General features: G+C 42.0%; 2 protein-coding genes across 3 annotated transcripts in view; both read left to right on the top strand.

The window, feature by feature from the left end:
- The first annotated feature begins 537 nt into the window (after positions 1 to 537).
- LOC127221361 (protein PET117 homolog, mitochondrial) lies at positions 538 to 8,251 on the top strand. The gene is made up of 2 exons (XM_051183263.1): positions 538 to 706; positions 7,950 to 8,251. Exons 1-2 carry the CDS (start codon positions 611 to 613, stop codon positions 8,094 to 8,096), a joined length of 243 nt encoding a protein of 80 aa, XP_051039220.1. The 5' UTR covers positions 538 to 610; the 3' UTR covers positions 8,097 to 8,251.
- A 106-nt stretch (positions 8,252 to 8,357) lies between these two features.
- The window catches only part of Kat14 (lysine acetyltransferase 14), a 33,033-nt gene continuing 13,562 nt past the window's right edge, over positions 8,358 to 27,828 (top strand). For both annotated transcript variants that reach the window (XM_051183244.1, XM_051183245.1), the window contains exons 1-6: positions 8,358 to 8,628; positions 10,563 to 10,681; positions 13,075 to 13,196; positions 21,988 to 22,169; positions 26,124 to 26,540; positions 27,072 to 27,637. In XM_051183244.1, the coding sequence (XP_051039201.1) occupies positions 8,367 to 8,628; positions 10,563 to 10,681; positions 13,075 to 13,196; positions 21,988 to 22,169; positions 26,124 to 26,540; positions 27,072 to 27,637 (1,668 nt within the window). In that variant the 5' untranslated portion in view covers positions 8,358 to 8,366. The remainder of the gene's footprint in view (positions 8,629 to 10,562; positions 10,682 to 13,074; positions 13,197 to 21,987; positions 22,170 to 26,123; positions 26,541 to 27,071; positions 27,638 to 27,828) is intronic.

Genomic DNA, 27,828 nt, shown 5'->3' with positions numbered 1-27,828 from the left:
AACTCCTCTAGTCTCTAATTTTCCTGGTTAGTATGACATAGGGATTTTGCATTTCGGGCAGGCTTCAAGGGAATCAAAGACAAACGGCTACACATTTCCGGATCCTTGCCTGACCCAGCGCATTTCCCAAAGTGGAGCTGTGAATGGGCGACGCGGTGTGGCGGAGGCTGAGGCAGAAGGATTGCGAGTTTGAGGCCAGTCTAAGCTGCCTAGCAAACCCTTGCCTTTTAAAAACCGACCACCCAGATTTTAAGATCCTATGAAAATTTGGGGTCTGATCCAGTCGCCCCACAGCGTTAAGCTGTTCTCCGCACACTCCGCAAATACCCCCGACTCCTCCGCCAACCCGACCCTGGCGTCTCCAAAGCTGCCCAGCACACCGACTTCCTGGTGGAGGCGGTCCCCAAACGGGGAGTCCCCTGCCCTAGGGCCCCACTGGAATCCGTCAAAGGAAAGTTAGGCAGGGTCTGTGCTCGGCGCTCGATTGCTCGAGCCTGGCGGCGACAGCGAGTTTGCGACAGCTCTACGCTCGAGGGGTCGAGCCTGGCCCGTTGCCGCGGCGGCGGCGGCGGGGGCGTGCGCGGGAGCGAGTCCGCGGCCGGGAGCGGGAATGTCGAGGAGTTCGAAGGCGGTGCTGGGCCTCTCGGTGCTGCTGACGGCGGCCACGGTGGCCGGCGTGCATCTGAAGCAGCGGCAGGACCGCCAGGTCGGTGTCACGTGACCGCGCCTTCCGGAGCGCGAGCGGTCCCCGCGCGCGTGGCGGGCCGGCTGGGCTTCAAGGGCGCGCTCGGGTCTCTAACTCCTCTCCTCAGCCTCTGCCGCGAGGCCTAAGGCTAGGGCGGAACCCTGGGGCGGGGGTGTTTCCCTGAGCTGGAGCACTGGCAGGGCGAGCACGAGGCCCCGGGGTGCCGCAGCCCACAAAGCAACACCCAGTAATGATCAGATCCCGAGGTCACGCAGCTCACCTAGCACACACACCCCAAGTGCCTTTCTTTGGCCAAGGTAACTTGAGGCTTTTTGTAATTTTGGCGTAAATGAACAGTCTGCTATGGAGAGGGTAGAAAGATAGCGCCCTCCACGTTTTCTTTTGAAGCTTTTATTTTGGGGACTAGTTGGCAATTGCTCAGCGACTGACCGTCAGTTCTTCTGTTCTCATTCAAGTTTGCAACGGTTAGCATGCTGGGCACATTGAGAACGCGTAGTTAATAATGGCCTCTCTAGAGTCTGCTCTTTTTTGACGACGGAGCTACACTCCGCAGGCCAGTATTTGTATTTGGCCTGACAGGTATTTGACTTGAGCCGGGTTTTGCCAAAGGCAGACGTAATGAATTGAAAACATCAGGAGTAAAACAGCCTCATTGACTTTGGTGTTCGCAATCTAGAAATCGGAGAGGAATCTCAAAATGTCATAAGCATTTTGAGGAGCAGGGTGGGATTTAAAGGAGCACAACAGATTAGAGATTTGACGTTAAGAATAGTTCCATAGGGCATATCTTTTGGAGTAGAGGAAAGACATTTCCTTCTTAGGAGGAAAAGGAAAAGATGGTGGTTCTGATTAAACTTGTAGGCTTTGACAGGATGTCTGTGTCATCCTGGTGTGTTTTGAAGATGGGTTGGAATTGGAGCTTTGTCTCAAGCCAAGTTCCTGAGAAATTTTTACAATGTGACTAGGCCAGTGAAACCAGATGTCTTGAGGCATGGAGACTCAGCTATGTTCCAGAGCTACACCAAGGATTTAATGAAACAGGGTTGAGATTGGAAGTGTAGAAGAACAAAGATTTAGGTATTTTGTGGAAGTTAGTGAGTGATAAAGACTGACCAAATAACCTCTCCTTTAGATCTTCGTTAGCAACTTACTAACATCGAGGAAGGCAGGTTGGGTATGGTGGATGTGTTGGAAACTTCAGGGTGGCAATAAATGAAATATTGACTTGTTTTCTGTTTACCCTACACTTTATGTACATTGCCTTTAACCCTTGAAGCAACTTAGTAGAAACCAAGTACAGATGGGCCCTTACTTAATAAACAGTTCAACTTGGTTTTGACTGGTGATAGGAAAGCAACATGGTTTGTATTTAGTGAAACTTTCTTTGAATATTGAATTCTGTTATTTTCCCAGACTGGGGATGAATGTTAGAATTCTTTTAAGATGCTGGACAGCTGAACAAACCACAGTTCCCACCCAGGGAACTGCAGGATGGTGATGTGATATTCTGTGATATAGTGTGTTGCTGAGTCCTGGCATTCCCTTTTGACTTTGTTATTTTCAGTTTATTGTGAGCTTTTCTGGGTATAGTCCTATGCTGAACTGAGGATGTGATTCCTGTAGTTATTCTACAGGATGTTAGAATTGGGTTAGTAAAGAGCTGTCTTAGTTAGGGTTTCTATGGCTGTGATAAAACACCATGACCAAAAGCAACTTAGGGAGGAAAGGGTTTCTTTCAGCTTACAGTTTCATATCATAGTCCATCACTGAAAGAAACTGAGGCAGCAACCTGGAAATAGAAACTGAAGGTGAAGCCATGAAAGAATGCTGCTCACTGGCTTGCTTGCTCCTGGCTTGCTTAGTTTGCTTCTTTGTACATTCAGGACCACCTGTTCAGGAGTGGCACCACCTACAATGGGCTAGACCTTCTTATACCAATCATTTTCCAAGACAGTATCCCATAGCATTACCTCTAGGCCTGTCTTAGGAGGCATTCTCTCAATTAAAATGACCTCTTTCAGGGGTTGGAGAGATGGCTCAGCAGTGAGGAGCACTGCTGTTCTTCCTAAGGACCCATAAGCACCTGTGTCAGCTGCCTGTAATTCCAGCTCCAGGGGATTCACCAGTCTCTTCTGGCCTCTGCAGGAACCTCCACACGCTCAAGAGCATGCACACACACACACATACACACACACACACACACACACACACACACACACACACACAGAGTAAAATAAAGGAATTTTCTCTTCAGACATGTCTAGGTTTGTGTCAAGTTGGTAAAAACCAACCAGTACAATTGACCCCTTGTCAGCTTGACACAACGTATCATTTACTAAGCTGTGATCTTTTTTGTTCACCCTCAAGATCTCATATTAACATCAGTATCACAATTTAAAACATATTCCTAACTTTAAAAGTCCCTGTCCTTAAAAGTTTAGGTTCTCTTTCTTTTGTGAGACAGAGTGGTTCTCAACCTTTCTAATGATGTGACTCTTTAATATAGTTCTTCATGTTGTCCACTGCAACCATAAAGTTACTTTCTTTGCTACTTTGTAACTGTAGTTTTGCTACTGTTACGACTCTTGGTGTAAATGTGTGTGCTTTCTGATAGTCTTAAATGACTCCTGTGAAAGGGTTGTTCCACCCAAAGGTTGAGAACCACTTCTCTAAATTGTCTTAATTGTCCTAAAATTCATTTTGTAGACTGGGATGACTGCTAACTCACTAGATCTGTCTGCCACTGCCTGCTGAGTGTTTGGATTAAAGTAATATACCACCCTTTCTAGACCAAGTTCAGACTCTTTAAAATGCCAAAGGTCGTCTTCAGAGTTCAGCCCTCTCTAAAATATCCAGTCTCTTAATTGTGGATTCCTGTAAAATCAAAACTAAGTTAAAGACTTTCTTACTTCAGTAGGGAAAACCAGGGCACAGTTAGGTTCTGAACAAAGTAGAACCAAAAACATTAGTGTAAAAAGTTCAGTGCTTGACATCTAGGACCCATTCACCATCCTTTTGGGTTCTGAGGGACCTTTGCTGTGGTATTTCTCCAGTTCTACTGTCCACAGCACATGAAACTGGCCTTCTAAGCTCAGGCTGACTTTACTCCACAGCAGTTGCTGTCCTTAGTGGTCATCCCATGATATTGGCATCTCTAAATATTGGGGTCTGCACTGCAAATGGGCTATACAGCTACCAATAAGTTCTGCAGGGCTCTCTTTAGGGACTCTGACCCTGAAATGTGGTGCAAGCATTAACTTCTTGCCATGATCCTTGGGGCTTCAACTTCAACTAAGCCTATGAGACTTAACATATCATCAAGTTTGGCTGCCAGCACATGGTACACAATCTTGGCCCCCTCTGGACCATAGCTTCTGTGTGCTGATCTTGAGGAGATACTTCTCAGATGCTGGTCTGTTCAATGGAGCTGATTTCTCAGCTCCAGCTAACTCTTGTAAATTGCCCCAGTATATGTCTTACTTAATGGAACTGGTCTCTTTCTAGTCACAGCTGATTCTTAAATCCCAGCTGACCAGAGCCATAAATTCTCAATTCAAAATATCACACAATCAGCCCTCATATAATTTGTAAAGGACTCTCAAAACTTCTCTCTTTAATTTCACAAGATGACCTTCACCATTTGCATTTCTCTCAACACTCTTATCTTCCAAGATCACAGAGCATAACCTACTGAACTCTGAGCACTCAGCATTGTTTACAGCCCATGTTGAAATGTTATCTCCCTCCCCCAAATAGATCAGGTCTAGCACAGCAGCACCCACTTCTGGTACCAATTTCTGTCTTCAAGTTTCTGTTGCTGTGATAAGACACCTTGACTAAAAGCAAGTTGGGGAAGAAAAGGTTTATTTCAATTTACAGTTCTGTATCACAGTTGATCACTGAGGGAAGTCAGGGCACAGAGACTATGGAGAGGTACTGCTTACTAACTTGCTCTTGGCTTGTGAGTTTTTTTTTTTTTTTTTTTTTTACACACCCAGGACCACCAGCGTAGGGGTGGCACCACCCATAATGGACTGGGCCCTGTCACATTAACCACTGATCAAGACAATGCACCATAGACTTACCCACAGTCCAGTCTGGTGTGGGCAATTTTAGATTGAGGTTCCCTCTTTCCAAATGACTCTTTCTTGGGTCAAGTTGACATTAAGCTAACCTAGACAAGAGGTCTTAGGTTAGTGTGGAAGATAGATGAGTGAGGCAGTCACTTGGAGGACTGGAGCTGGGAGATAAGTATTAAAGGAATTTTCTTGTATATCCTGGTACAAGGAACACCATAACAAGAAGACCTGAAGGTTTAAGACTGTCGAGCCAGTACTTGGGAGGCTAAGGCTGGAGGATCTTGACTTCATGGCCAGCTTTGGCTAAATTACAAGAACTCATATCAAACAAAACAAAAATTGAATTTCTATTAAGCTGCCATCTCAGACAAAACGAAAATTAATTGAATTCCATTAAGTTGCCATCTAGAAGATTTAAAGGGTTTATTTTATTTTGAGACAAAGTCTCCCTATGTAGTTTTGTCTGGCCTGGAATTCAGAGAGGTCTACCTGCTACTACCTCCTAAGTGCTGAAACTGAGAGGTGTGTGCCACCAAGCTGGACCTTAGTCTTGCACTCTTGAATTTCCCAACTCCCTTGGTATAGCAAATGAAGCGTAGTCCTGGCAGAGGCTCAGCAAGTGCTAGGTGAGTCTTTTTATTTCTTATTTTTAAATAATAAACTGGGTTGTAAAACTAACAGCCAAAAACAAACAAATGCAAAACTGCGACCCGAGTGCTGGGATTAAAGGCAAGTGCCACTAATGCCCACCTTAAAAAAAAAATCTTACAAACAAAAAACACACACCAAAGTAATGAGACTCAAAGTCTGTATAACTCAATGAACTTCTATAGTTAGTTTTAAAATTTTCTTTAATAATTTCTTTTATTTATAAAGGTTTGTATATATTTATGAACATACATACATTCCTGGTGCCTGTGGAGGTCAGAAGAGGGCATCATATCTTTTTGGACTAGAGTTATAGACACTTGTGAGCTGCCATGAGAATTGAATCCAGATCATTTGCAAGAGCAAGTGCACTTAACACCTGAACCATCTCTCCAGCCCTTCTATACAGTTAGGATAGGCATTCAGAACAGAAGCTTCACACTAAATTTTATGCTTTCAGTATTGAATATATTTTATACACTTACCACCAAACCCAAAAAGGCTATGACAGAGTTAGAACTAGAAAAACAATTAGCTTATATTATTTATAACTCATTCCATTAGCATCCAGTCCTTCCTCATATCCTTATGTATAACCTTTCTTGTTCTTCCTTCATGTTTTACTATACCCACATGTGCATTTGTTTGTGTGTATATATAAGTATCATTGGCTAAATGTTGCCTATGAGAGAGAACATGCATGGGATTTCTTTCTCTCTGAGATTGCATGATCTTGCTCAATATTACACATTTAAGTCTATCCATTTTACTGCAATTTTTAAACTTTATTTGTCTTTAGAGCTGAGTAGTAGTCTCTCTTTCTCTTTTTCTCTCTGTGTGTGTATCTGTGTGTGTGTTTGCTCATGTATACCAGATTTTTGTTATCCATTCATCTGTTGGTGGACAACTAGGTTGAGTCCAATTTTTTTCTTAGGCCAGTTTTAAAAATAGAGATAGGTGGCAGGCAGAAGCGAATTTGAGTTTGAGGTCAGCCTGGTCTACATAAGGAGTTCCAGGACAGTAAGGATTACTAGAAAGATACTAAAAAAAAAAAAAAAAAAAAAAAAAAAAAAAAAAAAGATATAGGACTGGAGAGATGGCTCAGTGGTTATGAGTACTAGCTATGATGGGAGATGTTTCTCTTATTGGTTAATGAATAAAACACTGTTTGGCTAGTAGAGGCAAGAAGATAGGAGAATTCTGGGAAAGGTAGGTAGAGAGAGTCGCCATATAGACCCCATAGGAGTAAGTGGCCTGGGCATTCTCCGGTAAGCCAGGACCATGTAGAAATACTTAGGTTTATAGAAATGGGTTAATAATTAAGACAGAGCTAGCCAATAAGAAGTCCTAGCCATCAATCAACAGTTTAATAATTAATATAAGTCTCTGCTTGTTCATTTGGGGCTGAAACAGCAGTGGGACCTAGGTGGGACAAAAGAAAGCACCAGCAACATAGCTGTTCTTGTGGAGGAACTGGGTTCGGATTCCCAGCACCCATGTTATAGCTAATAATCATCTGTAACTCCAATTCCAGGGTACAGAACACCCTCTTCTGTTCTCTACAGTCACTGTACCAGCATAACTTGTAGACAGAACACCCATACACATACAATAGAATTAAAATTATTTATTTATTTACTTACTTTTTTTTAGTTGTTTTTTTGAGAGTGGGTTTCTCTGAGGCTTTGGAGGCTGTCCTGGAACTAGCTCTTGTAGACCAGGTTGGTCTGGAACTCACAGAGATCTGCCTGCCTCTGTCTTCCAAGTGCTGAGATTAAAGGCATGAGCCACCACTGCCTGGCTTAGAATTAAAGTTTTTAAAGTGAAAAAGTAAAAATAATAACCTCATGAATCTTCTATTAAAAATATACTCTTGTGAGCTACAAACTATAAAGTATTCATAATAGTGACTGAGTGGACATTTTAAATTTCATGTTAGGCTCCCGTTCATATTCTGAGTTATTGTTTTTAGTGTTTATCAAGGCAATGACCATTGAGGAACTTACTTTTTCACTGATAATAGGCCTTTTTTTTTCTTCTTTATTTCTAATCAAATTGATTGGAAATTTTGTATTTCTGCCTTTTCATGATAGAAGTCCTTTATTTCATCACATTTTTCTTGTCTGTTTTTTCTCTTGATGTTTTTTGTCTGTCTCAGGTCACTGATTATAGGAAGGTAGTTCACAGTTTTGCTATATCAACTCATCACATTTTAAATGTGTCACTTAGCAATTTCATTTATAAAATACAACAGAGTGCCTGTTTTATTGTTAATTTCCACTAAGTTTTCTGTGTTCAGGGTAAAATGTGGTAAGACGTCACTTCAGTATTAACACATTACCAGATTTACTTAGTGACTTCTTTATTTACATTGTACAGAAGTTAAAATAGTAATTGGGTATTTGGAATCGGAACATTTTGAGTTTATTTTGGTGGCGCTGTTATTTAGATTTGGAGGCACAGGATGGGAACCACCTGTTCAGGGGGTAACTAAAATCTGCTTCTTATGTTTTTAGAGGCTTCGTGACGGAGTGATCAGAGACATTGAGAGGCAGAATCAGAAAAAAGAAAACATTCGTCTTTTGGGAGAACAGATTATTTTGACTAAGCAACTTGAAGCAGAAAGAGAGAAGATGTTGGAAAGAGGATCTCAAAACACTTGACTGAAAAATTGATGGGGCAGTGCTGGGTTTATGTGTGTATATGTGGGCGTGTGTGTTGATAGAGAATAGCTAGCCAGAGCTGTCTCCCCCTCCCCTAGTCACTGTCCATTTAAACTTTATTAAATAAAGGACAGTGGATCTTGTCTTCTAAATCATTCTTTTAAAGTCTGTTCTGTCTGCATAAAGTGCTCGTGGGCAGATGCTCTTGTGAAGTTGTCTGGGGAATTCTGCAGCAGTCCCTGTCAGTTTAGGTGTGCTTGTGAGCAGGGAATGATGGAGAGTAATATCCACCTGAGTGGTCTGCTAAGTCGGCATGATGATGAAGCCACAAGAACATCCACCTCGGAAGGGCTGGAGGAAGGTGAGGTGGAGGGAGAGACTCTCCTAATTGTTGAATCAGAGGATCAGGCATCAGTGGACTTATCTCATGACCAGAGTGGGGACTCCCTCAACAGCGATGAAGGAGATGTATCGTGGATGGAGGAGCAGCTGTCTTACTTTTGTGACAAGTGCCAGAAATGGATCCCAGCCAGTAAGGAGCTTCTCAATTGCTTTGATCAGTCAATCCCTATGTGATGTTTTGTTTTCCAGTCTGTGAAAAACACTAATAAAATAGACTTGAAAAAAGATAACTATTATATTTATTATTATTAATCTAGTTTACCAGATGTGAATTCATACAAAAAACCACATTATTTTGTTTTTAGTTTTTTAAAACATTCATTTATTTTATATGTATGTGTGTGTGCCTGAGTGTATGAGCACCATGTTCCTACAGTGCTTGCAGAGGTCAGAGGAGAGGAACTGTAATTATACATGGTTGTGAGCCACTGGGTGGCTGCCGGGAACTGAACATATATCCTCTGCAAGGGTAGTAAGTGCTATTAACTGTCAAGCCATCTCTCCAGCCTCACAAAACCACATTCGTATTAATTAACATTCTGGATGGTAGCCCAAGAAAAGTTAGGAATCCCGTATCACTTAAGGAATTGGCCATATTTTTCTAAGGTTATGCTGAGGGTTGGGGGACACATTCTGTTGTTGCCAGTATAAAATTGAAAGTTCAGATTCATATAACTTACTGTGTTATATTTGACATTTGTGGAATATTGCTGTTGTCTTCTGATAGGAAGTTAGAATTTGTAAACGCAGAGGTGTTTGCTTCCTGCCTTTGGACCAGGCTTATTTTCCACTGTGGGCCCCTTTTATCTGCTGGAAGGAGTTACAATGCACAGACCTTGAGGTTTTTAGCTGCCTGCTTCATAGCATGCTATGTCAGCCATCATGATTCTTACCCGTACAGCATTTTCCATTAGGCAAGAGACAGAAGGCATGTGTACTGAAGGAACACTTTGTGTAAGCGCTCATAGCTGGCGAAATGGAGCTATAATACACTTAGTGAAGTTGGTCATTTTCTGGTATGTAGAAGCTTTTGTTAAAAACGGATTCAATTGTTCAAATTAATAGCTACTGTAAACAGGTTAATAGTAACAGTTCATAGAAAACAAACCTAGAATTGACTATTTAGCTGCTTTTTGCTTCTCGGCTATCTAGTAAAGCTGGGTTCCACTACAAATTTCTGACTTTCCTGTTGTCCTCCCAGGGTAGACTTTAAGGTGACTTTCATGATTGGGCCCAGCTAACTATTTTAGGGCGGTAGGTGAATATTTCATTCTTTCTAAATAATGCTTGGTTCCTAGGACTTTGTACCTCCTTGCACTCCTTTTCCACAGGCAGCCCTCCCCTGGGCCCAGTAGACTCCTCTCCCCTCCCTAATGGGGCTGGGCATTCCTTTTTCTTTCTATGCCCTTATACTGCCCTGTGATGCATATTACAGTCTACTCTGGAAGTTTGCATGGTACACAAAACGTCAACATCACCCAGGAGCTTTAATGTAGAGCCCAGATCCTGGCTCAGAGACTGAAGCGTTTCATCTGGGGCAGACATCGACATAGTAAGGAAATAAAGCCCAGCCACCTGGTGGTTCTGACTCTGCATGAAAATCCAGAACCAGTGCAGTTGTGCTTACCTGTGTACTCCGCTGCCTCCAGGTTTATGAGCCTAGGAGAGCAGGCCTTGTCTGCTTAGATATTGCGTATCCAGTTCCTAGCCTGATGCCTGGCTGGTAGTACAAGCTCAGGTATTCCCTGAAAGAATGTTTGAAGAGACCAGCCTAGAGGAGTCAGGAATGTGGCTGCTGGGAAATCCAGTTAGAGCAATCCTACCTGCTTTTCCAGGACCTTTCTCCTTAAAAGCTAAGGAGCCACGCGTTCTAGGAGGGGCATGTGCCTGACTTTAGAAGGAGAAACACCTTTTTTCCTCTCCTCTGCTACTACTGTCTTGGGTTGGTCACAGAAAACGAAAAAGCCCACCATGGGAAACTTGGAAATCTGGTCAATTAACTGAGCCTTTGGGTTGCCACTGCATGAGATAAACCCATGATATGACTTTTGTTTTTTCTTGTAGGTCAGCTAAGGGAACAGCTCAGTTACCTTAAGGGCGATAACTTTTTCAGGTTTACTTGTTCCGATTGCTCGGCAGATGGCAAGGAGCAGTACGAGCGGCTGAAGCTGACATGGCAGCAAGTGAGTACCAAGCTCTCCTCTAGGTGCTGCAGGTTGGGTGCCCAAGAAATTGGAATGATTATCCAGAGTGAGGAACTTAGGAGTGGTCTGGGGGTGGGGTGCTTCACACTTCACAATGAAACGGGGTACAGTGTGTGGAAAGAACATTTGCTGGCTTAAAAAAGTCCTCGATGCTGATTCAGTGAATTCTTGAGACTCTGAATCAATTTTGTTTCTGTCACACCACACCAAACTTAGATTCAGCTGAAAGCCAGGCCCACATTTTCTGGCAGTCATTTCTGGCATAATAAAACCAGAGGTGGCTACACTGGAGATAGATTTGGCAGAACAGTTTGACTTGATAATAAAGACAAAGTAACCAACTGGTTTAGCCTTCCTTCATTTGCACTTGGAGACAAGTCTTTATTGATGGGTACTTCTAGCTGTCTCAAGTACCAACACTCTAGACAGTAACTTTTTACTGATCTTCAGGTTATATTAATTTTTGTTTGGTTTTATTTTAATGTGCATATATGTAGTAAGGTAACAAGGTAACAAGTCCTTAAGTTAAAAATAAAGAACTTTACAGCAATCCCTGGTTTTGTTGATGTTTGTGATGCTGGGGTCAAACCCATGGCCTTGCTTACATTAAGGGCTGTACCTGCGAACTGTGCTCCAGACTCCTTGGGTGTCATACTTTTTAGTTTATTTCTCTTTATTTGACATATACTGAGTGCCTGCGATGAACCAGGATGAACCAGGTACTATTTGAGGTCTGGAGAGGACTGTGGTGGGTGAGTCAACTGAAGCCTCCACCCCTAGGCCTTAGGGGCCACTGACATTCCACAAGCAGATAAATGTGATAATTACCCTAGCACTCTTTGCCTTGAAGAAAACAAACAGTAAGGGAGAAGATTTTTAGATGTGCTATGTTGGCCAGTTGGGGTGTTTCTTGTAGACTGTAGTTACCATAACAATCTGAACAGTTGTCCTCATCGACAATGCTTTATTAGTTCACCCCAGAAGACCTGCCCCTTAACTTGGGAAGTTGTTTTGACTTGCCAAAAATACATAGGTAGAAAATAAAGGAAGTTTGAATTGAGTGTATAGTCTCATGGGGGTCACAATTGCATTTTCCCACCCTGTAGATGGCATGTTTTATATATAGGCCAGGTGTGTTATTACAAAGAGAAGTGCAAATACATTGGTGGACTTGTATTGAGCCTGCAAGTAGCATCTCATAAAAGCTGTAAAATGGAGGAAAGCAAATATAAGAGGCCATTTTCAGGAATGTTATTTTCTAAAGAAAACTTAGTTCTTATAGTCCTCAGAATATAGATCATTGGCCCCATTTATGTGCTTAGTCAGGTTAGCAGTGATTGAAGATTCTAGAAGATACATTGGTTAGATAATACCTTGGAAGGAAGAAGTGATAAATTATGTATTTTAGATATACATATGATTTAGGCACACATTATCATAAGCTACCAACCAGCATTTCTGGCAGCAACTGGAAAAGCTTGTCTTACCAGAAACCTGAAAGAGAACCAGCTAGTCCTCAGTGATTTCAGTAGGGGTCCGGCTACCTAGAGCATTTTAGTTTGTGTTTTCAGCTTTTTAAATCTCTTTGATTTATTGAAGAAGCAAGGAAGATGCTTGTAACACACAGCATTTTCTTTGCATTACAAATCCTACCAGGAAAGGTCCCTCTCTGGATTGAAGACCCCCTTTCTTCCCTCCATGTACCCCTATGTCTTCTCTTCGTCTTGGTGATTCTTGACTTGCATGCAGCACAGGGGAGAAACTTTGAAACACCTGGGGACCAGAGAAATTTGTACATTCTTGTCCTGGGCCTCCTTCTGACACATACGAAACATTCCTTGTCTCTGCTCCTCTTTCTGGGTCCTTCAGCAGGCAGCTCCAGAGTGTCTGCTGTGTCTCCAGTTCAGACAGCCTTGATATGCCCTGGAGGTACTTTGGCTTCTTTATGGCAATCTTGGTCTGGGGGTTGTGAGTAGAAAACTGATCTGGCATTTAAGAGGAGGAACAATGGATCCTTTTATATTAAATGGATTTAGTGTTTCCAATGAATATTGGTAACAGAAAAGCCATTTTCAAGTAAATAACTTATAATTCATGAACTATGTTAAACATACCAGAAATAAGTCAGGTGTTGGTGACACATGCCTTTAATCCCAGCACTAGGGAGGCAGAGGCAGGCAGATCTCTGTGAGTTCACAGCCAGCCTGGTCTACAGAGCAAGTTCCAGGACAGGCTCCAAAGCAATACAGAGAAACCCTGTCTCAAAAAGCCACCAAAAAAAAAAAAAAAAAAAAAAAAAAAAGAATCTAAAACAGAGTAGCTTTTCCATATGTGTCCCCCCCCCCCCATCTCATCTTCCATTTGTGTTTCAGGTGGTTATGTTGGCAATGTACAACTTGTCTCTGGAAGGAAGTGGACGTCAAGGTTATTTCCGGTGGAAAGAAGATATCTGTGCTTTTATTGAGAAACATTGGACTTTTTTACTAGGAAACAGGTAACATGATTTAAAATAATCTTATACTAGTGGAAAGATGTAAGCAAGGTATACACAAGCTGAGAACCTAATGTAACCCTGATAGCATTTAACAGTGTAGCTCAAAGGGAAACTATACCAGAAAATGTGGGCTTACATTGTTTTCTTATTCTGCTCCAAAGGAGAGGGTGGGTTTACTGAATATGTTGCTTTTGCAGAGATTCTTTGTGTTTTGTTTTTGTTTTTGAGACAGTTTCTCTGCTTAGCCCTGGCCATCCTGGGACTAGTTCTGTAGACCAAGCTGGACTCGAACTTAGAGATTCACCTGCCTCTGTCTCTGCCTCCCAAGTGCTGGGATTAAAGGCATGTGCCACTACTGCCTGGCTGTCTTCTTAGGTTTTTAAAAATGAGTTTGAGTAGCTAATTTGAGGAAACAGGTCTGATGTCCTTTTAAAATAGGGGACATAAAGATCAGAGGAGAAACAGAAAAGGTAGTTAATACCTGCACCCATTTAGGTTGCTCTAAATTAATCGAGTCTTAACAGTTTTTTTCTCTTATCATTCTCTCATTAACTCTAGAGACACACCCATAGTTTTTGCCCCCAAACTTTGCTTTGCCACATTAACACACACATGACTCATTCATTAAGTGCTCTTGCTGTAATTGTGGTTTAAGTTTTGCTTCTAAGCCTTGCTGGCTGTGTTGCTTCACTTGGGTTAGGGATGAACGTTAGACTTAGACCTGCCCTGCTGAGAGGCCATGTCAACCTAAAGAGCTCTGAGTGTTAGGGGTGAGTATTGCTGCACAGGTGAATTTGGAACCCTAGTTCCTGGTTGCTCTCTGAAATCCTAATTAAGATGCATAAACGCTGCAAATTAGGTCATTGTAGAGATGACTCTGGCTCTTGATCACTGCAGCAGAGCAAAGTTGGACGGCATCCTGAGCTCTGGCAGCCTGTTCCCTGTGATATTGAAAAGTTAGCTTTGCTCAGGTTTCCTACAGGCCTGAAAGCTGCTGTGAGAGTAGAGCAGATTCCAGACATTTATAAAAGGGGCTGTTTCTGTTCTTGAATTCTTTAGTGCTCCTGGGAGAAGAATTGACACTATGACTAGTGCCTTCTCATAATAAAAGGAAATGTGTTGTTTTAATTTAATGCCCCAGCACTATTTATGGAATTTAATATGCCCTATATTGGGGGAAATGGTAAAATTAGATCTTGGAATGTTTTCATGATCTCCAAGTGCTTTCTGGAGTTATCTTCTGGAAGACAGTGAATGTAAATTACCTGTTTTTAAGACTATTACTTATTTGAGTAGGAGTTGTTTACCATGTTCCAGAGTATGTCCTGAGAGGATCTGGCCAAGGCTTTTTTGTTTCTGACACACCAGTGAGAAGCTGTCACTACCTTGCAGTTTCTGGGTAGTTAGCCATTAAACCAATAGTTTGGGGTTCTACTAGAGAGTCACTAGAATTATATTCTTAACCCACCTACTTAAAGTTATTTTAAAAAACATACTTATTGCCGGATGGTAGCATCGTACGCCTTTAATCCCAGCACTTAGGAGGCAGAGAAAGGAGGATCTCAGTGAGTTTAAGGCCACCCTGGTCTACAGAGTGAGTTCCAGGACATACTCCAAAGCTACAGAGACACCCTGTCTTGAAAAAACAAAAGAAAACAAACAAAAAAGCATACTTAGTTTAAAAGAAACATTACAATGTAAGTAGAACACATGTATGATTTGCCATAAATAGAATATAACTCTGAATGTCAGTCCACTAATGATAAGCCAACAGTATGACATCGTAGCTGGATCCCATGCTGTGAGGACAAGCCTGGCATTCTGCTTTTGGTCACAAAGGCCACAAGCATAGTGAGAGCATATAGCAGTAGTCTTTCTGTAGTCTACCCAGAGGATAGGAATAGAATTAGAAGTCACTGTGACTCCATTTCCCGAGTGTCCAGCAACAGTGCTGTCACTCACCTGGGAACTGCTTTAAGTATCAGTGATTGCGAAGATCACCCAGGCGTTTACCAAGTGCTCAGATGTCTCTCTGAGCAGGGCCACTGTCCACAACAGAAGCCACCTGAGTTATTCTAATTCTGTTCTCTGCAGGACAGTCCTTTTTTTACTTCTATTTTAGTTTTTAATGATTTATTTTTATTTTATGTGTGCATTGGTGTTTTGCCTACATGCATATTGATTTGAGGGTGTCAGATCACCTGAGATTGGGGTTACAGATAGTTGTGAACTACATGTTGGTATTGGGAATTGAACGCTGATCCTCTGCAAGAACAGCCAGTGCTCTTACTCTCTGAGCCATCTCACCAACTCCCCCCCCCCCTTTTTTTATATTTGAGATAGAGTTCCATGTAGCCCAGGCTGGCCTTAAACTCACTATGTAGCTGAAGATTGTTTGAATTTCTGATCCTCCTGCCTCTTCTGGAGTGTAGAGTACAGGTTTCCACTACTATGCAGGGATGGGTGTAGAACTTAGATCCTCCTGCATGCTAACTACTACTCTACCCGATGAGCTGTATCCCAGACCCAGATTTTAAAAATTTAAATATGGTATCTCCTTCTCATTTGTCACAGAAGGTAAGGAAATAGTACTCTATGTAATGAACTTTTAAATTTGGCTAGACTCCTCACTAATGTTTTTATTTTATATCTTTAATGTCTTAGTAGTTTAAATATGTGAGTTTATTTAAGAATAACCTAATTATTTTTTACGTATATGTGAGAACTTAGTTCCTACAGATCAAGGGTTTTTTGTTGTTGCTGTTTTGTTTTGTCTGCTTTTTCTTTGTTTTTGAAATAGGGTCTCACTATGTAGACCTGGCTGTCCTAGAACTCACTATATAGAGCAGTCTGATCTCATGCTCATAGAGATCTGCCTGTCTCTGCCTCCTGAGTGCCTGAATTAAAAGTGTACACCACATCAGGCAGTGTTTTGTCTGCTTTTTGAGGCTATATTTTACTGTGTAGCCCTGACTCACTGGGTTGTCTCTGTATAGCCCAGGCTGTCATCCAACTTGGAAATATTCCTGACTCAACCTTTCAAGTGTTAGAATTATAGTTGTGTACCGCTATGTCTGGCCATTATAGATTAGTTGCCATTGTATATAATTTTGTTTAATCTGCTTTTACAGTTCTAGCCTTGAATGCTTGTAGAGGGTGTGTGTGTGTGTGTGTGTGTGTGTGTGCGCGCGTGTGCGTGTGTGCGTGTGTGCGTGTGTGCGTGTGTGTGCGTGTGTGTGTGTGTGTGTGTGTGTGTGTGTGTGTAAAGAGAGAGAGAATGAATTTAGGTATAATAAATGCCTGCAGGTATCCACAGAGTCTGGAGGGTGTTGGAGACTCTGGAACTGGAGTTACAGATGGTTGTGAGTCACTTGATATGGGTGTTAGAAATTGAATCTCTGCAAGAACAGTAAGTGCTCCTAACTACTGATCCATCTCTGTAGCCCCAATAAAATGACATCTTATTTTGTTTGATAGTTTTCTTATGTTGTAGTTTAATAGGTAGTTAGCATCTTATTTTTCTTAGTTGTACATAAATGGTGTGTCTTAGTCAATGGGTTTTTGAATTGATGGAATATAAAAGAACATAGTCATAATAGTTACATTTTTAAAAACTATCTGACAGCTGAGTATGGTGGCTTGATACTTTAATCCTAGCACTCTAGAGTTAGGAAGATACCTGTAAGTTCAAGGCTAACCTGGTCTGCAAGTTCCAAACCAGCCAAAGCCACATAGAGAAACCCTCTTAAAAAGAAAACAAAAAACAAACAGCATCGTCTGGAGAGTTGGCTCAATTGTTAAGAGCACTTGCTGCTTTTACAAGATACCCAGATTGATTCCCTGCACCCACATGACAGTTCCCACTCATCTATAACTCCAGTCCTAGGGACTCTGAACTCCTCTTCTTAATGTCACAAGCACCTGGCACACATTGTACACACATGGAGTCAAACACTAGTGCCCCCCAAAATAATAAACAAATTTAACAAAACCTCAACTACGTGAAAATGCCATTACTGTTCCCAACTATTACAATTGTACTTGTAGAACTAGTTTAAGGAAACTATGTTTGAGCTCTGAGGTTTAATAAAGGCTTGTATCTTCTAGGGAATTCAGTGGTCAGTTCCAGTTCTTAGCACCATAGAGGGTAACTGGTTACATGTCACCTACTTCCAGCCTGAGGCAGGGAGCTGTATATATTTGATTTTGCGGCTGCTTGCAAATAGATTGTAAGACCCAGGGTAGCCAAAAAAAAAAAAAAAAAAAAAAAAAAAAAACCTTCTGTAAATATTGTGTGTTTATATTCTGGTCACAGTTTACTGCTTCTCAACACAGCAGTGGGCAGGAACAACAACCAATGTCACTACACTTCCCCTCACTGCAATTGTGGTTTACAAAGTTACAAAAATGGTGAATAAACATATAAAAAGATGTTCAAAGTCAGTAATCACTAGGAAGATGCAAATAAAACTGCTATGAGGCACTACCTTATCCTACAGGACAGCCATCAGAAAATAAATGGGCATGGTGGCACATATCTGTAATCTACATTCAGGAGCATGAGGCAGGAGGATCACGAGTTTGAAATTAAATCTAGCATATCTAGCAGCTCTACTTTGGTCCTCATTATAGCTAAAATGAGGAAGCAGTACTAGTCTATGTATTTATAAGCATAGTATGTACATATAATAGAATACATATCCAATCTTAGAAAGGAAGAAGATTCTGCCATGTGTTACAACATGCACAAATCTTGAGAACACTATGCTAAATGAACTCAATCATAAGTACACTGTATGATTCCACTTAGACTAGGTAATTCACATAGATCCAGGAAGTAGAATGATGTTTGTTGTCAGTTGGGGAGCAGGGCAGACTTTGAGAGTTATTTGTTTGAGTATAAACTTTGTTTTGTACAATAAAATGAAGGTGGGTGATGGTAATGGTTGTAGAATATGAATATACGTAATGGCCACTGAACTGTGCACTTAAAAATGGTGAGAAGAACATAGTTTGCCTATTTCACCACAATAAAAATTTGGTTTAGGGAGGAGTAGATAGGTGAAACACATTTTCACAAAGGTGTTGTACATGCTCCACAACAAACTGACTCCATTGCACACAAGTGTGCTGACTTGTATGTCTGTGCTTTGCTTTCCATAGGCTGTGTCCATTTGTGGGTGATACCTTAATGAAAGTGCCATGATGGATCCATTAGCAGTAGAAGTTTACAGCCTCCCAGTCCTAGAGGCTGAAAGTAGGAAATCAAGGTGCTGTTGGGGCACTTCTTCCTGAAGCTGTGAAACTCAGCATATTCTTAGCTCCTCTCCCAGCTGCTCTTAGCTTCATGCGATCCCTGGTTTGTAAATGTCCTTCCTCTGTCTCCACATATTTTCCTGTGAATGAATTTGTCTCTAGGTCCACATTTCACAGCCTTGTGTAAAGGTAGCGCCAATGGGAGCTACTGGTGGCTTAGCAGGTAAAGGCACTTGCTGCTAAGCCTGACAACCTGAGCCGGATTCCCAGGACCTACGTGGTAGAAGGAAGGAAATAACAGATTCATTGCTTAGAGTTATCCTGTCTCCTTCTCCTCCACCAACACTCAGCCTGATGACATCATCTTAATTTGAACTCCTTGAAGAGACAATATTCTAATATTCTGTAGGTTTCTTGTCAAGTTCTAGGGATTATGGGTAGAATATATTTTTTATAGGAGGGGCACAGTTCAGCCAATATCACTGGACATCAATTTTTATGAACATTTAGATTCCTTCAGCTTTCTTCTGTTTGCATCAGCCTTGTAAATAATATTCTCATGTATGTTCCTTTTCTATCTTTGATTTCTGGATTTCAAAGATACACACATGAAACACATTCTGAGAGTAATCTCTGGAGAGCATACATGCTTAGATTCCCACTAGTAGTAATCACTTCTCATACTCCTGTAAAAGCTATAGTGGTTTTTAGATGTAGGTTTTGTTTTTATGTATATGAGTGTTTTGCCAGCATGTGTTTTTGTCTTTGCTTCACATGCATGCCTGTTGCCCACAGAGGTCAGAAGATGATGTTAGGTCCCTGGAAACTGCAGTTACGGATGGTTGTGAGCCACCTTGTAGGTGCTAGGAACTGAACCCAGATCCTCTGCAAGAACGACAGGTGCTCTTAACTGCTGTTCTGTCTCTCCAGCCTCAACACAGTCGCTTTTAAAATCTTTTCTGTCTCAGTTTTTATTATTTATTATGGTAAAGACATTATACAGTTATAATTTGCTGTTGTTGCTTCTTTTGGGTTTTGAAGACAGGGTTTCTCTGTGTGTATCTTTGGCTGTCCTGGAACTCAATCTGTAGACCAGGTTGGCCTCCAACTCACAGAGATCCACCTGCCTCTGCCTCCCAAGTGCTGGGATTAAAGGCATGTGCCACCAACGCCAAGCTACAGTAATGAATTTAATATTAAAATTTTGATTGTCTTATGTGCATGACTATTTTGCTCACTTGTATGTCTGTATGCCACATGTGTACATGGTGTGCCCTCTGACGTCAGAAGAGGGTGTTGGATCCCCCTAGAACTGGAGTTAACAGTTGTTGTGAACCACCATGTGGGTGCTGGGAATTGAATCCAGATCCTTTGGGAGAACATATGCTCCTAGTTGCTGAGCCATCTCTTCAGACCTCCAATTTAAACATCTTTTAATTAAATAGCTTATTTATTTATTTATTTTAGTTTTTCAAGACAGATATTCTCTGTGAAACAGTTCTGGTAGTCCTGAAACATCTTTAAATGTTACAGTTTAGTGGTGTTAAAAATATTTACACTAGCTGGGCTGTAGTGGTGCATTCCTTTAATCCTAGCATTTGGGAGGCAGAGATAGGTGGATCTCTGAGTTCTAGATCAGCCTGGTCTACAGAGTGAGTTCCAGTATAGCCACATCTACATAGAGAAACCCTGTCTCAAAAAACAAAACACAAAACAAAGCAACAATATAGCCTGTGTCAGGGAACCCTATCCTTCCCAACACCCGGCCCCCCCTTACTAACTGGCTGTCCTGGAACTAAACTATTACATTGTATATGTACTACAGGTGGCTCACCCATTCCTCTTGAGTTGGACATTTGGCTTGTCTTGTCAGTCTTTAAGAAGCTTAAAAATAGCCGGGCGTTGGTGGCGTTGGTGGGGCACACCTTTAGTCCCAGCACTAGGGAGGCAGAGGCAGGTGGATTTCTGTGAGTTTGAGGTCAGCCTGGTCTACAGATCAAGTTCCGGGACAGGCTCCAAAGCAATACAGAAAAACCCTGTCTCAAACCACTCCTCCCCCAACCCCCAAAGAAGCTGAAACATATTGTTGCTTCCACCTTTTCTTAGTTACTCCAGCCCCTGCAAAATGAGGTCTGTGGACTTCTGGGCTGCAAGCACTTGCTTTTGGAGTGCATTCCCCATACTCTCCGTAAAACATATTTGATGAGTTGGTGTGGTGGTGCATGCCTTTAATCTCAGTATTTGGAAGGCAGGTTGATCTATGAGAGTTCAAGGTCAGCTGGTCTATATAGAGTTCCATGGGGCACTGATTGCTCTTCAGGTGGAGTAAGGTTCTATTCCCAGCTCCTACATGACTGTCTCTAATCCCAGGAGATCTGACACTTTCTGACCTCCTTGGGCACTCTCTCCACATAGTTCACCAACATAGTCCGCCTTTAATGAAAGAGTTTTTGAGAATTTCTGGTAATTGATTTATATTGCAAAGTGGATGTCGTGGCCATTAAAGTAATTTTCAGTGGGTGAATCGTTGGCCTTCAGCATGTTTTTTCACTTTTATTTTGGTTTTATTTACTGTCTGTGAACATCAGACAGACATGTGTTCTCCGGGTGAAACAGCTGTTCACTAAGACTAATGATTAACTGTGTTACCTGTGCCCAGACTCACTGTCAAGAAAGCTGGCTTGTTTTCTTGATCTCCCCCACCTACCCCAACCCCCCAACCCATGATGATTATTAAGTGGTTGTTCTTTTTTGTTGTTGTTGTTGTTGTTGTTGTTTTTTGAGACAGGATCTCTCTGTATAGCCTAGCTGTCTTGGAACTTGTTTTGTAGACCAGGCTGGCTTTGAACCCACAGAGATCTCCTGCCTCTGCCTCCTGAATGCTAAGATTAAAGGCATGTGCCCCCATGTCTGGCTATGATAAATGTTTTTTGTTTGTTTGTTTGTTTGTTTGTTTTTTGTTTTTTGAGGCAGGGTTTCTCTGTATTGCTTTGGAGGTTGTCCTGGAACTTGCTCTGTAGACCAGGCTGGCCTTAAACTCACTGAGATTCTCCTTTCTCTGCCTCCAAGTGGGATTAAAGGTGTATGCCACCAACGCCTGGCTTTGTTTGTTGTTTGTTTGTTTGTTTGTTTGAGGTTGATAAATGTTACGAGTAAGTGAGTCTGGGCACAGTATGAGAAACGTATTTACAGAATGACATCTCCCATCAGATAAGTGTTCTTATGTTTGAATTATTTAATTTGATCTTCCTAGCCACACTATAAGGTAGTCCTGTTGTTATCCTGGTTTTACAGATGAGGAAACTAAAGCAGCTGCAAGGTGACAAAGCAAGGACTTGACACTAGGCAGACCCCAGACCCCTTCTCTGGGCTGTAATGCGCGCGCGCTCTCTCTCTCCCTCTCCCTCTCCCTCACCCTTTCCCTCTCCCTCTCTCCATTTAACAGCCAGGCATCAGTGAGAGTTTAAGTAGAATGTATGTGCTGTGCTATGATCAAATTGAAGCGTCAGTAGCTTTTAAATCATCTGTGTTTTAGGAAGAAGACTTCAACCTGGTGGAGCACGGTAGCAGGTTGCCTCAGTGTGGGAAGTCCTGTGTACTTCCGTTCAGGCGCTCAGGAGTTTGGAGAGCCTGGATGGTGGAAGCTTGTTCATAACAGGCCCCCAACAATGAGGCCGGAGGGGGAGAAGCTGTCTACCTCCACCTTGAAAGTGAAAGGTAACGTGTGAGAACTGCCCAGCACCGAGGCTGGAGACTTACCCAGCCTTCCAGCTGCATCTGGAGCTGTGAGGCTGGACAGTTTCAGTCACTGGGGTTGTCGTAATTCATAAGAAAGCTTTGCGTGAGAAAAAGATGCCATGCTACAGACCTCACGTGGAGAGTCTTTAGTTATGGGAAAGGGAATGGGAAAAGTGGGGAGGGTAAGGGGAGGACCAGCCTCTGGAGAAAGGAGTAGCAGAGGGGCAGTTGCGGACAGAGACAGAAAAGCGGAGAGAGGAAAAACAGAAAGAAAGACAGGAAGGAAGGAAGGAAGGAAGGAAGGAAGGAAGGAAGGAAGGAAGGAATAATGGGTGGGTAGGTGTGTGTGTTACTGTATGTAAATACTAAAAAGCATTTTATCATTTCAATAACTAATCACTTTACTAATTCACTAATCAAGTTTTATCATTTCCTGTGATGACTCCCCAGCCCCCTCTTTGTTTGCCTGTCTTCACATGGTCTCTTTAGCCGAAGCCACTCTGAAACTCACTCTGTAGCACACGTTGGTCTCTGTGAACAGTCCTTCCTCTGCCTCCCAAGTTTTGGGATTGCAAGCTTGAACTACACCAAACAGAAGATCATTTTCAACATGATTACCTTTTAGCTTTTCATTATGGAGATTTAAATTCACCTGAAGGTGACAAGAGCCTGGGACTCTGCCTCACTTCAGCTGCAGCCATTCCCAGTGTTGCCTTTATCCTTCTCTGGTACTCTCTCCACCCTTCTACCATTTATACCCTTGACTTTAGAACCAGATCTCAAGTGTCAATGTTTTATCCATAAATATTTCAGTATGTGTCTCTAGAGATGTTTCTTTCTTGTTTTGTTTGGTTGAGACAGGCTTTCTCTTTTTAAAAGCCCTAGCTGTCCCAGAACTCACTGTGTAGACAGTGCTGGCCTCAGCCTCCTGAGTGCTGGGATTAAAGGGGTGTGCCTGTGCCACCACTACCCAGCTAAAACCTTTTTAAAGCTTATAAATTTAAAAAAAAAAAAAAAATATATATATATATATATATATATGTATGTATGTATATATATATATATATAAATTGGTGCATGTCTTTAATCCCAGTTCTCTTGGTAGAGCCAGGCATAGGCAGACTGTTCTACATAGTAAGTTCCAGGACAACCAGGACTAACCAGTGAGATCCAAAAGACACACACAAAGGATTGTAGTTTTTTTGTTTTTTGTTTTTTTTTCTCTCTCTCTTTGGGGTCACAGCTTCTAAATAAATACACCAAGACTTAGCCTTATCTTGGCTGGTTGTTCTAATTTAGATTATTCTGTTGCTCCTTAACTATGTTTTGGCTCTGGGCTTTTAAACATTTCTTTATTCTACATATCTTTCTTTCCTTCTTACTCCATGGCTGGCTCCTAGCATCTTCCTCTCTTTCTCTTTCTCCTTTTCTTACTCCTTGTTCCTCTTTTCTTTCTCTCAAGCCTAGATTTCTCCTCCTATTTATTCTTTCTGCCTGGCAACCCTGCCTATTTCTTTCTCCTGCCTAGCTATTGGCCATTCAGTTCTTTAGTAGACCAGTCAGGTGTTTTAGACAGCTTTACAGAGTTAAACAAATGCAACATAAAAGAATGCAACACATCTTTGCATGAGTAAACAAATATTCCACAGCATAAATGAATGTAACACATCTTAAATTAATAGTCCACAACAGGGGATGGGGGTGTCACATAGCATTGAAGAAGGTACAGTCTCCTACAATCTCTTGTCTGGAGTTTATCTTCCCATAGTAATCACTATTACCTCTTGTCAATGCTATTAGAGATTATCTCTAGATTTGAACATTCTCTCTCTCTCTCTCACACACACACACACACACACAGCATAACTAGGTATAATGGCACACACTTAATCCACTAGAGAGGATTGAGGCATAGTGATTATGATTTCTAGGTCATTCTGAGCTACAACAATATTCTGTCTCAAAATAAAATCAATACAGAGCAGACATATATTGTAATATTAACTCTCTAACTCTCACATTTCCCCTTAAAATGCCTTGGACAGCTTTCATTTGTAGTGCATGTAGCTCTACTCTTTTTTTTTTTTTTTTTTTATTTCATTGACTGCATTATATGATCATTATGGTAACACCAAAACATTTCCCTGTTATCTTTTGTTTTATTTTTGTAATATGTTTGTTTTCTGAAACAGGGTTTCTCTGTAGCTTTGGAGGCTGTCCTAGAGCTCACTCAGTAGACCAGGCTGGCTTCAAACTCACAGAGATCACCTGCCTCTGCCTTCCGAGTGCTGGGATAAAGGTGGGTGCCACCACTACTGGGCTCACTTCCCTGTCATCTTAGTTTGGGTTACTATTGCTGTGATGAAATATTATGACCAAAAACGACTTGGGGAGGAAAAGGTTAATTTAGTTTATGCTTCCAAAGAAATATTCATCATCAAAGGAAGTCAGGACAGGAACTGAAGCAAGACAGGAACTGATATAGAGGCCAAGGAGGGGTGCTGCTTTCTGGTTTGCTCTCCATGGCTTGCTTGGCCTGCTTGCTTGTAGACCACCTGCCTAGGACTGGCACCACCTACAAAGGGGCTAGGCCTTCCCACATCAATTCCTAATTAAGAAAATGTCCTACAGGTCATCCTATACCTGATCTTATTGATCCTCCTCCCTCTCCATTGACGTTAGTGTGTGTTAAGTTGACATAAAACTAGCCAGCATACTTGTCCTGGACATTTTAGCTGTTTCTTCCTTTGTAGTTGTTATTATGTGGTTGGTTGGTTTGAGACAAGGTTTCTTGTAGCCAGAGCTGGTCTTGAACTCCTGATACTCCTGCCTTTACCTTTTCAGTTCTGGGATTACAGTTGTGCCACCATGTCTGTGCTTTTGTTTTTAATTCTTAATTTTAAAATACATTTATTTGTGTGTGTAGGGAGGGGGCTTGTCACATACACCTATGGAGGTCAGAGGGCAACTTGTGGGAGTCGATGGAGCTCCACTGGTCAGCCTTAGCAGATGGCTGGGCTCTTTGAGGCAGAGTCTGCTACTAGGTACTCAACTATAGACCAACACCTGAGGCAATCTCATGTAGCCTAGGCTGGCCTTGAATTCTGACCCTCCTGCCTCTACATTTTAAATACTGTGAATAGACATGAACCACTATACTCAACATTTATCCTTTTTTCTTGTCAGTATTTTAAATAGCACTACAAATTTTCAAATTTTTGTATATATAGTATGATAAATTCTGAAAATAGTGTTGGTGGATCAAAGGGTATATTTAGGTAAAAATGTCAGTGGTAATGGTAATGCCAAATTACCCTCCAAATGTAAAAATTTATGTTCTACAAAAAAGTCAGGAAGGCAAACCATATTCTTGGTGATCCTTATGAAATTATACCAATTCCAGTATGTGAAAGATAGAATTGATAGTGTTAATTTGTTTAAATTTGCATTGTAGCTTTTGTTTAATAAAGTTCTTGCTATATAGGCTGGTGTTAACTCAATACTTACCTCTGTCTGGCTTTGAACTTGAAATTCTCATCCTTCTGCTACTGAGATAATAAGTATACACTATCATACTCAGCCAAAACAGTCTTTTGAATGTGAGGTAAGGTTTTTGGTTGGGGTATTCATTGAACGTTGGTATCAATAGCAAATTATGAAAGAAATAGTTAACATTAAAAAAAAAAAAGTTAAGGGATGGAGAGGTGGTTCTGCCCTTAGGAGCACTTGAGACTTTTGCAGAAGGCTGGAGTTCTGTTCCCAGTACCCACATCCAGGTGGCTCACACTACCTTGATCCAGCTCCAGGGTATCTGGTGCCTTCTTTCACATCACATATAGATGTCCAGAAACACAATACATGTACACAGAAATAAAATAAAATTTTAAAAAGAGCAGTTAACATAGAAATTAGATGTTTCTTCTTTTCTGGCAGCCTCCAAGCCAACACTGGATCCCATCATCACTGTCAAGGGACTCAGAAAACGGGCAAGCCGGAACCCTGTGGAGTCTGCCATGGAATTGAAAGAGAAGCGTTCCCGAACACAGGAAGCAAAAGACATCAGAAGAGCACAGAAAGAAGCGGCCGGCCTCCTCGACAGGAGCACCTCTTCTACCCCTGTCAAGTTCATAAGCCGAGCCCGGAGGCCAGATATGGTTCTGGAGAAAGGGGAAGTAATTGACTTTTCATCCCTCAGTTCCTCAGACCGCACCCCCCTCACAAGCCCATCTCCTTCCCCCTCTCTGGATTTCTCTGCCCCTGGCACACCAGCCTCACATTCGGCCACACCTAGCTTGCTTTCTGAAGCAGACCTCATCCCAGATGTGATGCCACCCCAAGCCTTGTTTCATGGTAAGACTTACTCTTGATTTCCACATTGGGGGAGAGTAAGCCTTGTAACACGAATGAATAAAAGACCCAGAGACTGGTATTTGGGTTCAAACTTGAAGCTGAATATCAGAAAAGCAAAGCAGCCAGCCACGAGCTCTTCGCCGCTCTCAAACTGCTACCTCTCCACAGTGTGGCTGGAGAACAAATACCTCACTTAGACCTTGCTTCTCTGTCTTATACACTTCCCTAATGTTGGGATTAAAAGTGTGAGCTAGAATTCTCTTTTAGACTGGTTCATTCTTGTGGGTGGCCTTGAACTCACAGAGATCCGTGTACCTCTTAATCCTGAGTCCTAGGATGAAAGGTGTGTACTACTGCCTCCTAGCTTCTGCCTGCTGGGATTAAGGTGTGTGTCTGGCATCTGAGGCTTCTGGCTAACTTTGCTTTTCTGAATCCTCAGTCAACATTTAATAAATCATAAATAATATATCACTACAGAGCTTTGTGCCTTGCTTTCCTTGTCTTGACAACAGTATTTTCTACTTTACACAGATGATGATGAGCTGGAAGGAGATGGAGTTATAGACCCAGGGATGGAGTACATCCCACCGCCAGCTGGGTCAGCAGCTTCTGGGCTGGTTGGGAGCAGAAAGAAGGTCAGAGCTCCCGAACAGATAAAACAGGAGGTGGACAGTGATGACGAGAAGCCAGACAGGATGGATGGAGATAGCGAAGACACAGATTCAAACACTTCTTTGCACACTAGGGCTCGAGAAAAGAGGAAGCCTCCCCTAGAGAAAGACATGAAGCCCAAGGGGCCCAGGTATACACCTGTGAGCATCTACGAGGAAAAGCTGCTGCTTAAGAGACTGGAGGCGTGCCCCAGTGCTGTGGCCATGACTCCAGAAGCCCGGAGGCTAAAGCGGAAACTGATCATCAGGCAAGCTAAGAGGGATCGAGGTTTACCACTTTTTGACTTGGACGAGGTTGTGAATGCTGCACTTCTGTTAGTCGATGGGATTTATGGTGCCAAAGACGGGGGAGCTTCCCGGCTTCCAGCTGGACAAGCTACATACCGAACCACCTGCCAGGACTTCAGGATCCTTGATCGGTACCAGGTGATACGGGGTGGAAGAGGAGTGGGGTAGGCAGCACCTGGCCATGGACACACTGTTAACTGTGTGGCATTTGATATCATGAGTAATTTGGGGAGAAGAAAGCAACACAAAATTTGCTGGGCTTCCTGTTCCAAAATTGCTCTTTCTTTCTTTCTTTCTTTTTTTTTTTTTTTTTTTTTTTTTTTTTTTGA

Source organism: Phodopus roborovskii, unplaced genomic scaffold (genome assembly GCF_943737965.1).
Source record: "Phodopus roborovskii unplaced genomic scaffold, PHOROB, whole genome shotgun sequence".
NCBI lineage: Eukaryota > Metazoa > Chordata > Mammalia > Rodentia > Cricetidae > Phodopus > Phodopus roborovskii.
The sequence above is the reverse complement of the archived record's forward strand: the minus strand, read 5'-3'. Positions and strand labels throughout refer to the sequence as shown.

Excerpts from the sequence above, each read along its gene's own strand:
- LOC127221361 (XM_051183263.1), top strand. The coding sequence starts at position 611 with ATGTCGAGGAGTTCGAAGGCGGTGCTGGGCCTCTCGGTGCTGCTGACG. Across the intron at positions 707-7,949 it reads AGCAGCGGCAGGACCGCCAG|AGGCTTCGTGACGGAGTGAT; the intron begins GTCGGTGTCACG and ends TTATGTTTTTAG.